We start from the raw sequence: 15,529 nt of genomic DNA on the forward strand, positions 1-15,529 counted from the left end.
GTCCTATCATGGTTTTGGCTCTGGCAATAGGCCAGACATGGTCTTCTGCTGTTGTAACCCATCCACCTCAAGGTTCGACATGTTGTGCATTCTGAGATGCTTTTCTTCTCACCACAATTGTAGAGTTTGATTATCTGAATTACTGTAGTGTTTCTGTCAGCTCAAACAAGTCTGGCCTTTCTCCATTGACCTCTCTGACCAACAAGGCTTTTCCATCCACGGAATTGCTGCTCACTGGATGTTTTTTCTTTATTGCACCATTCTGAGTAAACTCTAGAGACTGTTGTGTGTAATCAGCAGTTAGAGATATACTCAAACCAGCCCATCTGGCAACAACAATCACTAAGATAAAATTTTTCCCCCAGTCTGATGGTTGATATGAACATTACCCGAAGCTGCTGACCTGTATTTGCATTATTTTATGCATTGCGCTACTCTCACACAATTGTCTGATTAGGTAACTGCATGAATGTGTAGGTGTACAGGTGTTCCTAATAAAGTGCTGAGTTGGTGTATATTTCCATTTCACACAATGGATTTCCATAGGGAATGGTGGCTTAGTGGCTTAGCATATTTGCCTTGCATCTCCAGGGTTGGGGGCTCGATTCCCACTTCCGCCCTGTGTGTGGGGTTTGCATGTTCTCCCTGTGCTTCAGGGGCATCCTCCCCCAGTCCAAAAACATGCATTGTAGGCTGATTGGCATTTCCTAATTGTCCATACTGTACGAATGGGTGTGTGAGTGTGCACGATCGTGCCCTGTGATGGGCTGACCCCACTTAAAATGTACTTAATATTGCTGTATAAGTGTGTATTTCTGTGAAATTTCAAGTAGATATAACTGAGTATTGCTATATTGTTATGTCTTTTACTTTCACTGGGAAGGAATAGTCTAGCTCCTCTCATACTGTGTATATCACTTAATTAAGACACCCAGTTGGTTGAGTCCATGGTTTTAATCCAGCATTTTAAAACAGAAGACATTTACATATCGCAGTGTTAAGTCACAGATTTGGCCCTCAGAATTATTGATGGAAGCTCTAGAGAATTTTATTTTATTATTTTTTTACAGGCCAACAGGCTTGAAAAGTGACCAAAGGCCTCTGTATTAACGACACAGGACAGGATGTTGAGAATAATAGGATCACACTACATTCTCATCAATTGGAATCACTCATAAAAGAGTTATTTACAGGTCACAGTATAGCGTTTAACATTTTCATTGTTCATATGCATTTGATCGATCTTATCAGCTGAATGTGACTTTTCTATAGTTGTAACAGGTCTGTTTGAGCAAGAAAAACACTAAACAGAGGTAAGGCAGTTATTCTTATAGACAGGATTTGGAAAACTGTACTGTCAGATGCCAAGGGGTTATGTATGCATGCCAATTTTATGTTTTACTTTAATGTTTAAGTTTGCAGTAAAGAAAAGATTATATTTACAGGTTCTAACATACAGTAGACATACAGCCAGGAGACAGATACTACCTAATGCTTTCTATGCATTTAAGACACACCAACATAAACATGGTACAAAAAATAAGAAATCAGAAGTGCTTTCAGGAAAAAAAAAATAATAAGTTCAATTTATATGCATTTCAACCATTTTGCAAACACTTCACCATGGTCATGTGTTTTCTAACCACTGTTATGTGGGTGGAGGCTCACTGTGAGTGCCGAAACAGAAAAGTTGTGTTTATTCATCGAGCTTTGACTTCAATCATGCTCGGCACAACGCACTGTTTCTTGTTACCTGTGCAGTGTTCATGAACTTTCCATATACTTAAGCTAACATTGTTTCCTGAAAAATTGTTTTGCTTGGGGTCAACAAATATAACATATAAAGTGGCAGTTTTTTGTTATGGTAGATTAAGCATCACTCTAGTGAAATCAATGATCAGATCAGCTGTGTAATGTATTAACTGATCAATAAATGAAATGGCCTGGAGTGGTCTGTGTATGTATAGGTGTTAATAGTGTACTATATCTAGTGTAAATTGTGACGTGTTGGTCCGTAACAGTATTAATGTAAGTGCATGTTTTTTTGTTGCTGTTGATAATGTCTGTATGTAGGATACATGTCTACAATAGTGTATGAAGACTTCTTTGTCTTCTCTGCACTCAGGGTGTGTGTGTTTCTAACAGAGCTTTAATGCGTGTGTATATCGGCTGGCACACTTTCTGATAGGCCTGTGCAGTGAGGTGGAGATAGTCGTATAGGTCCTGGTGGGAGATTGAGCCATCTGATTGGACGAATCCAGGATCCACGTCCAGAAGTGAGGCATAGGAGAGAGATGCCAACTCAGCCTGCACCAGGGTGTTCACCCGCGCATTGCGCTCTCGCAGCGGGTTCGGACTCTTGCCTCTTGGCAAAACACCCTAACGGAGAAGACAGACAGAAAGAAAAATATATCCATTCAGTTTTCAAATAACAAAATACCAACTTAGTAATGGCCTTTGTACCCCACTAACTGTGACAACTAGGTATCCTATTAAGGGTGCCATTGTGGTGCAGTGGTTAATGTTGGCAGGGTCCCCGGTTCTGTGTGCACACGTGTGTGCGCGTGCGTGTGTGTGTGTGTGTGTGTGTAGCTTCTTCCCGTGTCCATCTCCAGTTCCTTCCCACCTCCCAAAAACAGGAAGATTAGCTACACTACATTGCCCCTAGGTGTGAATGTGTGTGAATAAAAGTGTTTGTGCATGTGTGGGGGTGTGTGTAGTGTGTGTGCAATATGAATCAAAAAAGTTTTATTTACTGAAAGCAATAGAGATAATAAATTACACTGAGTACTGCACCAGTCAATAACAAAACATGTTCTAACACACTATCACATGAATGAAATGTATGGCAAATAAAATAAAAAAATAATGAAGTAAAGCAAAAAAAAAAAAAAAATTAAAAATACCCTCAGTTTTAAGTATTGTAAAATAAACATCAGCTTAAATGTATTTAGTTATTCAGAAATATCACTCTTTAGTGGACCTTGTTATATACTATATTACTAGAGCTGCAACAGCTAATCAATAAAATCGATAATTATCGATTAGTTGGTCTGCGCACGGCACAGGGTGTGTTTACTCAATACGTTACTTCTGTTCCGAAAACACGCTTCGGAGAGTAAATACTAAAGTTTTGTCAAAAAAAAACAGTATTGTATGCTTACACTATGCACTCTGCACTACCGTCTAGTGTGTGGATTTTAGAAAGTTAATAACATCTCAAATACATCACTAGCGGGGTTTTTTTTTTACAAACCGGAAGTATAAGCCGCTTCCTAGTTGACGGCGCATGACGTCATATGCATGCTAGCATTAGCAGACACCCAGAGTCACCTATAATGACTTTCTTCAGTTTACTTTTTATGTCAGCATTACCTTTTATTCCCAACATGACCTCAGTCACCATCAGACGGAGGAGAAATCATCACGTGACTGAGGAAGAAAGTCCTCTAAGGCAGGGGGGCATTTTATATTAAACACTGCTGCACGAGCACAAACTTGTGTTTATATCCAAAATGCTCCACTGTGTGCAAGGGGCAGGGGAAATTGCTACAAAAATGTTTTTTATATCGAATAAGTATTTATTCATTATTTTTTATGGATGCACAAAAAGCACCAAATTAAACTACAGTCCTAAATTAATAATATATATTCTGGTGTATGTGTGTGTGTGTGTGTGTGTGTGTGTGTGTGTGTGTGTGTGTGTATGTATTGGGTTCTTTTCTGTTTTGGACAAAGAGTTGTGTAAAGTTTTAGGCTGAATTTATATTTGTAACACTCAGTTTGTGGATTTTATTTTAAATAAACAAAAGAAAATGGTATTGAAAGTTTGCCCCGCCCCCATCCGATTAATCAAAAAAATAATCGGCCAACAAATTATGAAAATACAAGTCAGTTGCAGCCCTATATATTACAATGAAACAACTTCAGGTTTAGTTGGATTATGTTAAGAAGCAGAATGTGCTGTAGCTATAAAAAGATAAGGAGCAAAAAAACGAACTGACCAGTACAAGAACGTGAGTTTGAGGAAGGTGCTTGTTGATCACGTTAACGATGGCCATGATGCCTCCACAGATCTGCTCAGGGGTGTGGCCATGATTATTAGTGCCCACCCACAACACTACCACCTAGATGTAGAAGAGAAAAGACCATATTTCAATGATATCTGTGACAATTGTATCAAACACTTTAAATATGCATGTAAATATGATAAAGAGTATATTAATGTTAAACAATTGGGGTAAATAAATTTCAATACATGTATTAAATATGTACATTATATAAAATTTTACATAAAGACTTGTACATCAGAATTCACTTCTATAGCATAAAACTGCATACTGAATGTTCTGCAGATGTTCACTATGACTCAGTCAAAATGTCTGGTACACACAACGTCAGCAGTGTGGCAGCTGGAACATTGTACCTTGGGGCAGATATGGTCCAGTTCTCCATTAGTGAGTCTCCATAGGACATGCTGTGTTGCATCACCACCAATCCCAAAATTCAGAGAATGGAGTGGAGAGAACAGATTTCTCCACACCTGTCAACACCATACACATAGATGCAATTAAAACAATACAAGTATGATCAAATAATACTGATCATGGCTATATGGAAGCCCTAAGAGACCATGCATTTTTTTTCTTTCTTGTTTTCTCATGATTACGACTTAATTTTCCTGTGTATTCAACATAATGTTATTTTTATATTTCTGGAGGCAGCAAAAGCTTAGCACAATCCCGTAGCATCATGGATGAACAAATTCGTTTTTACTTTGATCAGGGACTCACCCAAGCTGTAACAGCTCTGTGTCTGTCAGTGATTGATAACTTCCACATTAGTGTAAGAAACCTGAGAAGGAGGCTATCATGCATGCAACACCAGTCCCATTCACAAGGTGCGAGATTTTCTCGTGATAAGACTATGTTGTGAGAAAACAACTTTTGTTACCTCAAGATCACGAGAAAATTAAGTCGAGAAACAAGAACACAAGAATGAAAAAGAAAATAATGCATGGTCTCTTAGGGCTTCCGTATGGCTAGTAAAAAACAAGTTAATTAATAAGTACATTTTAAAATGGGAGGAAATAGAAGAGCTCACTAGACACTAACCGGCTATGTATTTGTTTGTTTTCTGAATATTTGGTCCTACAAAGTATCCTTTATAACACTATAAGCATTTTAAACTGGTTGATAGTGTATGGTCTTTCATTAAACTGAACTATAATATGTAAAACAGCAGTCAGCTCATAAAATTATAAGCTACTATAGTTTTCTTCTGCAGGTTAAGTCTCTCAGGACATTTCCATGTGGAAGTTCCCCATTTTAATGTGAGTCATGAAAAACAGACTGCAGACCAAGCATCTGGATGCTCTTTGGCCTATTCATCTCCACATTTCTGATAAATTGCTTTAAGAAGCCATTACCAAATAGACTACCGTGATGGTTTCTGTGTTCATCCTCCTGCATTAATCACTATTCTTATGGGATCCACATCTTCACAAAATCCTCTCATATGGCACTAAGACCATTGTTCCTTCACATCACAGTAACACCAAATCAAGGTTCACATTTAACCATTCCATCTCAAAAAAATTAACAAGCAATACAATAAGATTAAGAGGTTAATCATCAAAAGAAAAGCCTTAAAAACTGCCTATATTTCAACACTTGTATGAATGCGTTAGAAAAATTATATATTTTTATGTTCAAGTGGCTAGGCAGAAGGAAGTTGGAAAGAAATTGTTACTCATATTCATTTAAAACATAATGACGTTAAACACAAAACAGTTTGCACAAATTTAACACTTTGGTTTTTTTTTTTTTATCATAGCATAATGACAAGATGAAGTTCACTTCTCTAAAGGGTTAACTACACAAAATGCATGACTTTATAATAAACACTAAATGTAATAGATTTAATACTGATTATTAAATGCATATCACTGCTTCAGTTTATGTGTGCATTGTTTTTGTGTATGTTTTGCATTTATTAACCAAATTCTGTTGAATGAAAGTTTGATTTTTGTTTGTATCCTTCATTTCTGCATTACTGCACCAGGACTGCTGTTGGTCTTGCACTTTTTCTTGCAGGTTTATACTTGTTGATGACACACTGTATTGAATGTCCAATTTTTCCCATTTACGCCTCTTGTTCGCACTCTTTGGTTAATCCTTTTGATTCCACTCTCTGGTTTGAGTCACATATTTGGATTGCTTACTAAATTGATGCTTTGTTGGAACTCCACAACACTGCCCGAGTTCAACCCTTAAAAGCGTAAAATTAGAGTCACCGAATCTTGACTCACCTTTCATACCTCATACTTAGATTAATGCAAGTTTATTTTCACTGGCATGATCGGTCAAACCTTAAATAAGCTGTCAGAGTTATCACACTAATCCCTCTGCAAACACACAATACATCCACACTTCAACAAACACTCTGGCTTCCTGCCTCAACCCAAGTAAAGAACCTCTTTAGAATTACATGCACAGCATGGTCTCAGATCCAATTACCTACACAGATTCCCCCATCTTCTTAAAGCCAGGACATCTGGCTTTTCTATGAAAAAAAAAGGCACCATGTATTCTTAAAATAGATAATATATTTATTGAGTTATAGACATTTGGATAACTGCAAAGGAAATACTGCAGATGATGTCAAATGGTTTTGCAATCTATTAAAGTATGCATACACTGATAACTTACTTGTTGCTCAGAGACTACAGGACTACTGCTGGCTAAATATTTTTTGGGTGATATATATATATATATATATATATATATATATATATATGTACTATTTCCTAAACCAGCACTGACAGTGAGGTGTTTAAAAACCCCTGCTACACTGCTGTACTAGACCACCAAATAATCATGACCCAGCACAAATATTCCACTAACACCTGATACAAATATTCATGGCAGGATAAAGCAACAACCAAATACCATATTTTTCACATTACACATAATCAAAAAGAACCACTATAGTGTAAACCACTACAGTATAATTTAATGTTAAATTTCAAAGTATGAATTTACTACTTATCATAGTAAACCACCATATCAGCATCACGCCACTATGTACACATAAGCAAAAATGAATAAGCAAATTGTGCATGTTCACATTCGTGATTACAAATGTCTGTCTGTGTAATTGAATCAAAAGAATGAATCATACCTCAAACTCATGCATTAGTTGGACAAGAGAGTCTCCAACAAAGAGCACGTCCGGTTCTTTCCCTTTACTGTCTGACACAAAACGATTGTGCTGGACAGAGAAACAGAAGTACATCATTGATAAAAGTAAACCATCGTTTAATAAAAACATGGGTTAAATGAAGCAGATACTGCTCCAGAACAGAAAGCACATAGTATGCTATTCAGCGAGCATGTATGCTTATATGTGGAACGTATTTTGAGCAAACTCACCAGTGATATCCATCGTCCATCACCGTGTATGTCATCACAGGGGGTGGGGGTGGCTGCAGGATTGCTATCTCCGCTGCTCATTACTGTTATTCTAAAAGCCAATACATTATAAAGGCATGCAATAAATGAGTGTTTTATTTTATATGTTATGTTATAGGTAGCTGCACAACAGGTTTATTTTTTGTCCATAAGGTCCACTGTGCATATACTGGCATGGAGTCTGATAACTTAAAAACCTTCCAAGCCCTCTCAGCAGTTTTCAGCTCTTTTCAGTTGTAATACAGGACAACATTTGGTTTGGGAAACTGCTTAAACATTGTTTGAAGTGGAACTGATTTAGCATTCAGATGTGTATCAAAATGCTGTTCTCTTATTTCTGGAAATTTTTAAAACAGGCTGCTTACTTTTTTTTTAAATCTCATCACACTTGGAAATCTGTTTTCATGTTATCCCTGCTGGGGAAAAAAACCAAAACAATAGAAACCCTCATAGAATTTGTAATGGTCTTAATGGTTACAATGGCAATTGTATTGGTTTTAATGGAAACTGTAATTGTCCCTGTGGGTCTCTACTGGTCATTTATTGCCTTCTTCTAGAGGCATGTTATGTCTAGTGGATACCATCCATCCATCCATCTATCTATATTCTATACCGCTTATCCTTTTCAAGGTCACAGGGAAACCTGGAGCCTATCCCAGGGAACATGGGGCACAAGGCGGGGTACACCCTGGACAGGGTTCTAGTGGATACCATTAAGGACCAATAATGGTAATGGTTTTAATGGTTAGCTGATGATTTGTAATAGAATTTCTAATTTAAAAAATGAGAATTTCTGTGATAGTTTCTATTGTTTTGTTTTTTCCCCAGCAGGGATCATTTATACCTCTATAGCATAATGTTTCCGATATAACAGTTACATTTTCCCTTATTGCGATACCGTAACAGCCTTAAATCTTTACCGTTTTCAGTATGAGATTATATCAGTTTGCTAACATATAAAAGAGGACATTCAGCTCTGGTTAGCTTTAGGCCTAATGCACTACTTTGTTAATAGCCCTTGTGTTACCGTATAGCCTAAGCTAAACGTGTTGTGGCTTTTTGCAGGGACATGTTGCCAGTTCGCTGCAGCTGATGGGCTGCTACTTCTAGTTAATTTGGAAGATGAGGATTGCGCTACAAATAATAACAAGCCAAGTAGTCTGTAATTAAAACAAATCATGCAATGTGGATGTTAATATAATAAGCTTTTTGGAGATTTCCAGATGTTTGTGGAAAGATACAGGCCTTTCATTCAGGAAATGTTATTCCTTTCAGTGCATTTATAATATCTTTTTAGCAGTTTGAGCAATGACACGACTGCAACACGTTTAGTCAGTATTTAGCATGAATGAATACAGCAATTAAATAAATAAACAGCAATTGTACTTACCTTTCGCTTGCTTCCGCAAACTAGCGACGCGCCAATAAAGGAAGTGACGTAGAACTAAGTTTATCAAGGCATGGGAAGCAGAGCCCTGAGAGTCTACAGTGAAACATATGTTACAATCTTGTTAGTAATCTGAACTGTGTGATTAAACAAGAAAATAAAGGTGGATCCCAATTCTAATATTTCCAAAGTACAAAATAACAAAATTACTTTGCAGTGTCAAGATCAGAACCCGATCCCGGATCAATGGAAATCTCCCTCACATGCGACTCTACCTCACCATATATTTTACATTTACATTTACATTTATTCATTTAGCAGACGCTTTTATCCGAAGCGAGTTACAAATGAGGGAATACAAGCAATTTTAACTGCACTTTTACTTAAACACACTTCGAGTCTAACTTTTCTTATGACATATCACACATATTTATAACCCATATGTGTGAAATTAACTATACATGTTCAGTAACTAAATTAGATTGATAGATAGTAAACAAACTCAGCAAATACTGCATTCAGATGTCGTGCAAATGTGCAAGTGTAAAGGTGCCAGTTAAAATGTGCCATGGGGTAGTTATAATAATAATAATAATAATAATAATAATAATAATAATAATAATAATAAACTACAACAGCAAATAGTAATACCAATATAATAATAATATAATCATCATCATCATCATCTGAAAAGTAGTTCACTGTGCTTTTATGTATATGTGATTAATAAAGACTCCTTATCATAGTGCAAATAAGCTCTAGTAAATTGCGTAGATTATATATCATTATACAGTATATGTGTGTATGATTTTTTTTATTTGACAAAGGCTACCATATACTCCCTTACAAATACCAATTCTCCATACTAAATTTATTTATAAACTACAAGCCTTAAAACTGTTTTAAACACACACACACACACACACACACACACATATATATATATATATATATATATATATATATGTGTGTGTGTGTGTGTGTGTGTGTGTGTGTGTGTGTGTGTGTGTGTATGTATATATATATAAAGTTTCTCAAAAGAAACTGAAACGCAAAATGTGAAATGACCTTTATTAAGTTACCACTTTTTATAATTATGCAATAACAGAAAAGATAATAACTAATAATAATAATGACATAGGAGGGTTTAAAGGCTAAACGTTAAAAAAAAAAATCTTAACTTTTATCTGGCTCTTTTATGGCTCTGCCCGGTGAAAAGGTCCCGACCTTTGTTCTAAACTGTAAATCTAACGACTTTTTTTTTTTTCTTTCATAATGTCAGTTTCTAACTGAAACTTTTCCACATGAAAGCGTTGCTATGGCAATATGTAACCAAAAGATGGCGCTGTGTGCTAAAAGAAGTAAGTAGTTAATGCAAAGCTTGTGATACATTTGCATTAAAATCACAGCTGTCTAATGGTTTGTTAAATTTGTCAGCAAATTATAGGAATACATTTTCCAGTTCATTTAAACAGCGGCATTATTATTTTTTGTACATAATTCAGACTACTTCTCAGGACTTGGTTTTGTTCCTTCGTCTGAATTTAACAAACTGTCCGTTAATCCTCAGAGAAAGTTGTAGAGTAATGGAGGGCGGGGTTTTTCCTCTTTTTGATGGACGTGTTGAATTTAACGAAGGTACCAATAAGAAGTCCTACAGGTTGAGAAAGGGCTAGCATTTCTTTACTAATTACTCCTTTGTCTATTTGAGATATAAATCTTGCGGATAATATATTGTGAAAGTGTATTGCACTTCAGTATGGTTCATTTTCAAATGGTCCTTGGGAATTATATAGGAAAACGGTTTCGCCCATTTTGACTACTGCGTTGCCAGGTAACCGAATGTTCAAGCTAACGGCGTGTAGAAGTTAACCCAAGATAGACAGCAGGTTGGGTGATTACATTAAATGAAGTGTTTGGTACGATTGGTTAGAGAAGAAACTTAACCACAGGTAAGTCCACAATTACTGACGACGAAAGGCATTATTATCAACAAATCAGTTACACCAATTTAACGTTTAACCATAACCATACGTTATCCAGACTGCAAGCTAGCTATATAACTTAGCTTAATGGCTACTATTGACCGAATATCAACGCTAGACGTTTTCCATGAGAGGTCGGTCACTGCTCATTAATATAGACTGGTGCTGTGTAAATGAGTACAAATGTTTTTGAATTTGGAAATGCACCTGGCTAACAAAATAGGGGGAAAATACAGTAAATAAAATCATTCTGGTCGAGTACAAGTGAAACAGGTGGGCTCAGAAACACCATAATTGGTCAGAAATGCTTTTTATTAAACAAATAATGAATTTATATGAAACATACACAATAAGTATATAGAAATACATGAGAATGTAATTAGTTATATAGAAATAGATGAGGAGTTAACTTTAGTACCAGTACCGCATACACAAATGCATACTATGGGCAAAAAGTGTTTGATTATGGTATGCATTATTATGCCATTGTGTCAGTCATCGAGTACCTAGCTAATTGTGTTCTCTGTTGGTCAAATAATCTCTTAGTTCAGCTAATTTCCTTTTATTTGTGTGTATTTAACTAGCATGTTCACTATGAGGCATCACAACAGAAGAGCATTGTCTGATAAACAAATTGCCTTGAATATGTTCAACAGCCATAAGAAGGCCAAGGTGAAATCCAGCAATACAGGTATTTCTGCTCCTTGCCACAGTTCAGTTTGTAGTAACAATAAAACTGAGGAGTGTTTCAGCGAGCCTCAAAAGACGAAGCGTCTTAAAACCATAAAACAAAGAAATCAAATTCGAGAACAGAGCAGTAACCGATCTAACCAGAGCCATCAACACTGTGAAAGGAGAAGCAAAGACAAAGGGCCATGTAGTGAGTGTCAGGATTGCCAATGCAGTCACTCACTAAACTTTTCCAGAAAAGAAAAGCCAGTTGTTAAGCCATTTCCTTCACAGAAGCCAAGCATTATCACTGAAGGTCGTCTTACATCTATCAGAGGCCTCTTCAGCCATGAGGTGAGGTCTGTGGACATTGAAAGACTGGTAAAGGAAAAGAAACATCAAAAGCACATAGAAATGCAGGAAAGACAAGCCACGGCAAGTCCTTCCCCTTCCTGTTTAATTCCCCATTCAACACCTCCTGCTGTGATTTCCGAAAGAAGCGAGGAAGGTATTTCTGCTTGTGCAAATAAAGACCAGAAGTCTTTTGAGAAAACAGATAATTTACAGACTAATTTAGAAGACACAGTCCCTGTGACTATATGCAGTGGGGATGGAAAGCACAGTTCTGCACAGACTCATAAAGCTACAGGTAATACTACCAGATCTGGAAGCCCATCAGATCAGGCAGGGATACAAGAAGCTGTGATTTTGTCTTCGTCAGAAAGTGAACCTGTTCATAAGTCCTTTCCAACATCTGTCAAAGTCACCTTGATTGACCATAATGTCATTCCAAAAAAGAAAAATACACAAAACCAAAGGCAAACAAATAAGGCCACTGCTGCCATGGATGTGCGACGTGATTTTGTAAATAATGAAAGACCTGACACCCCTGTGGGATCAGAAGTCTTAAATTCGGATGACCCACAATTTGACCCCAGTCCTGCAATCTTCGTGTTTTCTTCACCCACACTGGACAAAGAAAGAAGTGCATTGGGTGATGAATGTCAGCACGGGAAACCTGGGGTTTCATCCAAAGAGGAAGAAGTGAGAAGGCTGGCAGCTCGTCTTTGTCACAATCTAGGTTCATTTCCACTGCAGCGCTGCTGCCCTCTGCTGACAGAGTGCAGGAATGTGCTACTACACCACCTGCAGGAAAGGCATGGCTCTCAGCTCCAACACAGCCTGCACAGGCTACACTCACACCTCAGTGGGCCACATTCCCCACAAACTGGAGAGCAAGTCTGGTCCAGCACTGTGCACAAATGTTTAGACGACACGCAAAAGTATTTCAGCTATACAAAGAAGCATGAAGATGATCAACAGAGTGAGACAATGAAATTACAGACAGGTATGTCACCTTAGCAATAAGTGGTCATATTCCATGTACTGCGGAATTGTGAATTGTAAAAAAAAAAAAAAAGTGTAATTTATCAAAAAAAATTATCCACAAAAAAATGCAAGGTGTTAATGTGGATTTAGAGGTATGTTGGTGTGGATTTTGATATTTGCTGTCTTCTGATTCTGAACAGTTGTTATTTATTGTCTATGCTAGATAATGGCTCACAGAAACATTGTCAACAAGAGGACTTTTGTGAGAATGTGGAAAGAGGAACAGCCTCTAAGAGGCAGAGGAAGCAAACTTGGGGGATACACTCACCTCAGGATTTTGTCACAAAACTCCAGCGACCATGCCAAGATACGGTATGCCCTCTATGTTACAGACTTGCACAATGTGTACAGATAGACAACATCTGCTCTTTTACCACCAACACACAGAAACGAAAGCAGGTGCTACTGGCTAAAAATAAAATGTACACAATTATTCAAATTTTGCATTACTTAGCCATGTGATATCATTTAAGTTAAGTGTGTGCTGATCTCTTCATGAAATTTGCCGGTAAACCTGTAGCTATATTTGTTTGCTACATTATATTCTTAACACAAGAAGCAAACTTTGGACAGCAAACATGTTTTGGCTAATTTACTTTTGGGGTAGAGGAAAAATAATTTTTTGGCCAAACTATTCCTTCAGTAGTTAGTAAATCCTGCTGAAAGATGATTTTTGAGTGAAAGCCAGTGGTAGCTAGTCATGATATTAAATGGGAGGGTTAAAATCTAATGTCTAATCTAATCAGTAAGCTTGACAATGACACATGTAGGGTGGAGAAATGCATCATAACATATAAGCTCTCGATAGCATAATAAGAATGATGTGGGGCACACTGTTAGACACATACATACATACATACATACATTTAAAGGCAGCTGCATTCATGATTTCTAAGTGTTTCACGTCTGTGATTACATACCTATGAATACCAAACATGTTAAACTGAAAAGCTGTAGCTCTTTCATTCAAACCATAAAACTCTAAAATTACAGTTCTGTTTTCTGTCCTTTTGTGTAAGTTATACTTTGATTGGACAGTCACTGCTTAGTATGTCTACTTGAAGTTTAATCTCTCAAAAGCCATTTTTGCTGTGAAAAAGGAACGATAGAGTAAATAACGTAGCTCATGCGCCTTCTCAGTCGCTGCTTAAGGATGTGTCCTCAAAATTGACTGAAGAATATCAACCCAAATGGAGATCCAGTCTAGGGGCGTTTCAATCTGTGTAATCACCTGACACAAGTGATAGGCTGTGTGAATACTAACCCTGCTAGCACATTTATACCAGCATCTCCTGTTTTTAGCTTTGTAAACGTACACATTTCAAGTATAATAAAAGGGTCTAAAGTAAAATTGGTCTGAAAGGTAAGTACAGTTCTGCTTTCTTATTGCAAATTCATTTAATGTTATTGGGATGTGGTGGTTCATTAGCTTTGTTTCCTCTGTCTATAGTTAAGCCAATGGAGTTTAACAGCACAGACTCAGGAGTCTCCTAGAGCAAAGCAACATTCCAACTCCCAGACATTCTCCCAGACATTCTCCCTGCACCAGGCCTTCACTGGGCCTCAAACTCCATCACCAATGTCTTACAGCTGCACAAATCAGACTTTAGACCCCTTTTTCCTGGAGCCACAGAAGCAAGTAAAATTAAGCAGTGGTGAAAACAGGAGGAGACACAGCACTACACTTCCACTGCTAGAACAGTGGCGAAATGACCCTGATTTAAATTTTCTGTTCCAAGACGAGAATTTACAGAAAACCCATACATCATTAGGTCCTCTGACAGAGTTGAGGACTTGTTCTCCTCAGCACAACATTGAGAGTGTCAGTGAGAGACAGCTCTTTGGTGCTTCCTCTACTGTTTCAGCATTCTTTCCTCCCGAAGGGTTTTGTTATGAGCCTTACTATCGGTTTCCACATCCATCCAACTCCTTTAAAAGGTCAGAAAAATCTGGTATGACTCTTTACACTCAGACAGATGTAGAAAAGTGGGGTCTTGATCCATCCTTGCACTTGACCACTCCTTATTTCTAGCATTGGCCATAAGCTGTCCACTACATATAGCTACTTATTTAATGCATAGCTTTTATTGTGATCCAGTGACATTGAGTGTCATCACTAGATCTTAAAAAAGTTAAATATGTGGAATAGTGAAAATAATCCCTTTTCTTTTCAAATGTGTACTTCAACTCTATAATTTCAGCTTTGGCCAAACCAGAATTCTCCAGTATAAAATTGGAGAATTCTGTTACTAAATAGCAGACTGTAATTTCCTCATACAGAAGTATATTGCAATTTTAATTTGCTCAGATACATATCTATAAACCTGACATATGATTCTTGTTGAGAAGAAAAAAGTTATTTCAGATTGACTGACATGTCATTATTATGTATTGTTGTGATTTAGACAGCATAGCAGGATGGATAAACATGCCCAGTAACAGTGATGTAGAGAATGTGTTTTTTGTGGGTTTTCCCAACAGTAAATCAGCCTTCTGTGTGAGATTTTTGATTGTTGAGACCAAAGTACATGTGCAATAATAATGCATATGTACTTCATATTGAATATGTAGTCAAATTTAAACAAGAATACATATTGGTAATAAAATTGTCATTTTATTTACATCTT

General features: G+C 37.0%; 2 protein-coding genes across 4 annotated transcripts; one reads left to right on the top strand and one right to left on the bottom strand.

The window, feature by feature from the left end:
* Nucleotides 1-2,005: 2,005 nt before the first annotated feature.
* pafah1b3 (platelet-activating factor acetylhydrolase, isoform Ib, gamma subunit) lies at nucleotides 2,006-8,910 on the bottom strand. The gene is made up of 6 exons (XM_053625227.1): nucleotides 8,863-8,910; nucleotides 7,434-7,524; nucleotides 7,183-7,272; nucleotides 4,427-4,543; nucleotides 4,005-4,127; nucleotides 2,006-2,379 (listed from the first exon to the last, which is right to left on the bottom strand). The coding sequence occupies exons 2-6, from the start codon at nucleotides 7,512-7,514 to the stop codon at nucleotides 2,122-2,124; spliced, it is 669 nt and encodes a 222-aa protein (XP_053481202.1). The 5' UTR covers nucleotides 7,515-7,524; nucleotides 8,863-8,910; the 3' UTR covers nucleotides 2,006-2,121.
* A 1,285-nt stretch (nucleotides 8,911-10,195) lies between these two features.
* LOC128607965 (uncharacterized) lies at nucleotides 10,196-15,444 on the top strand. Of its 3 annotated transcripts, none has more exons than XM_053625292.1 (4): nucleotides 10,196-10,220; nucleotides 11,429-12,861; nucleotides 13,066-13,214; nucleotides 14,353-15,444. In XM_053625292.1, the coding sequence occupies exons 2-4, from the start codon at nucleotides 11,430-11,432 to the stop codon at nucleotides 14,932-14,934; spliced, it is 2,163 nt and encodes a 720-aa protein (XP_053481267.1). In that variant the 5' UTR covers nucleotides 10,196-10,220; nucleotide 11,429; the 3' UTR covers nucleotides 14,935-15,444. The 3 variants fall into 3 exon arrangements, with proteins under 3 accessions (XP_053481267.1, XP_053481247.1, XP_053481257.1); XM_053625272.1 differs by lacking the exon at nucleotides 10,196-10,220 and adding an exon at nucleotides 10,398-10,811; XM_053625282.1 differs by lacking the exon at nucleotides 10,196-10,220 and having other exon boundaries at nucleotides 10,398-12,861.
* Nucleotides 15,445-15,529: the final 85 nt, after the last annotated feature.

Source organism: Ictalurus furcatus, chromosome 1 (assembly GCF_023375685.1).
Source record: "Ictalurus furcatus strain D&B chromosome 1, Billie_1.0, whole genome shotgun sequence".
Taxonomy (NCBI): Eukaryota; Metazoa; Chordata; class Actinopteri; order Siluriformes; family Ictaluridae; genus Ictalurus; species Ictalurus furcatus.

What these genes read in the sequence shown, in the direction of transcription:
- pafah1b3 (XM_053625227.1), bottom strand. Translation starts at nt 7,514, where the DNA reads ATGAGCAGCGGAGATAGCAATCCTGCAGCCACCCCCACCCCCTGTGAT. An exon ending in AACTAATGCATGAGTTTGAG is followed by an intron (nt 4,544 to 7,182) that starts GTATGATTCATT and finishes TGGTGTTGACAG; the next exon opens with GTGTGGAGAAATCTGTTCTC. An exon ending in TGGACCATATCTGCCCCAAG is followed by an intron (nt 4,128 to 4,426) that starts GTACAATGTTCC and finishes TTCTACATCTAG; the next exon opens with GTGGTAGTGTTGTGGGTGGG.
- LOC128607965 (XM_053625292.1), top strand. Translation starts at nt 11,430, where the DNA reads ATGTTCACTATGAGGCATCACAACAGAAGAGCATTGTCTGATAAACAA. An exon ending in GACAATGAAATTACAGACAG is followed by an intron (nt 12,862 to 13,065) that starts GTATGTCACCTT and finishes TGTCTATGCTAG; the next exon opens with ATAATGGCTCACAGAAACAT. An exon ending in AGCGACCATGCCAAGATACG is followed by an intron (nt 13,215 to 14,352) that starts GTATGCCCTCTA and finishes CTCTGTCTATAG; the next exon opens with TTAAGCCAATGGAGTTTAAC.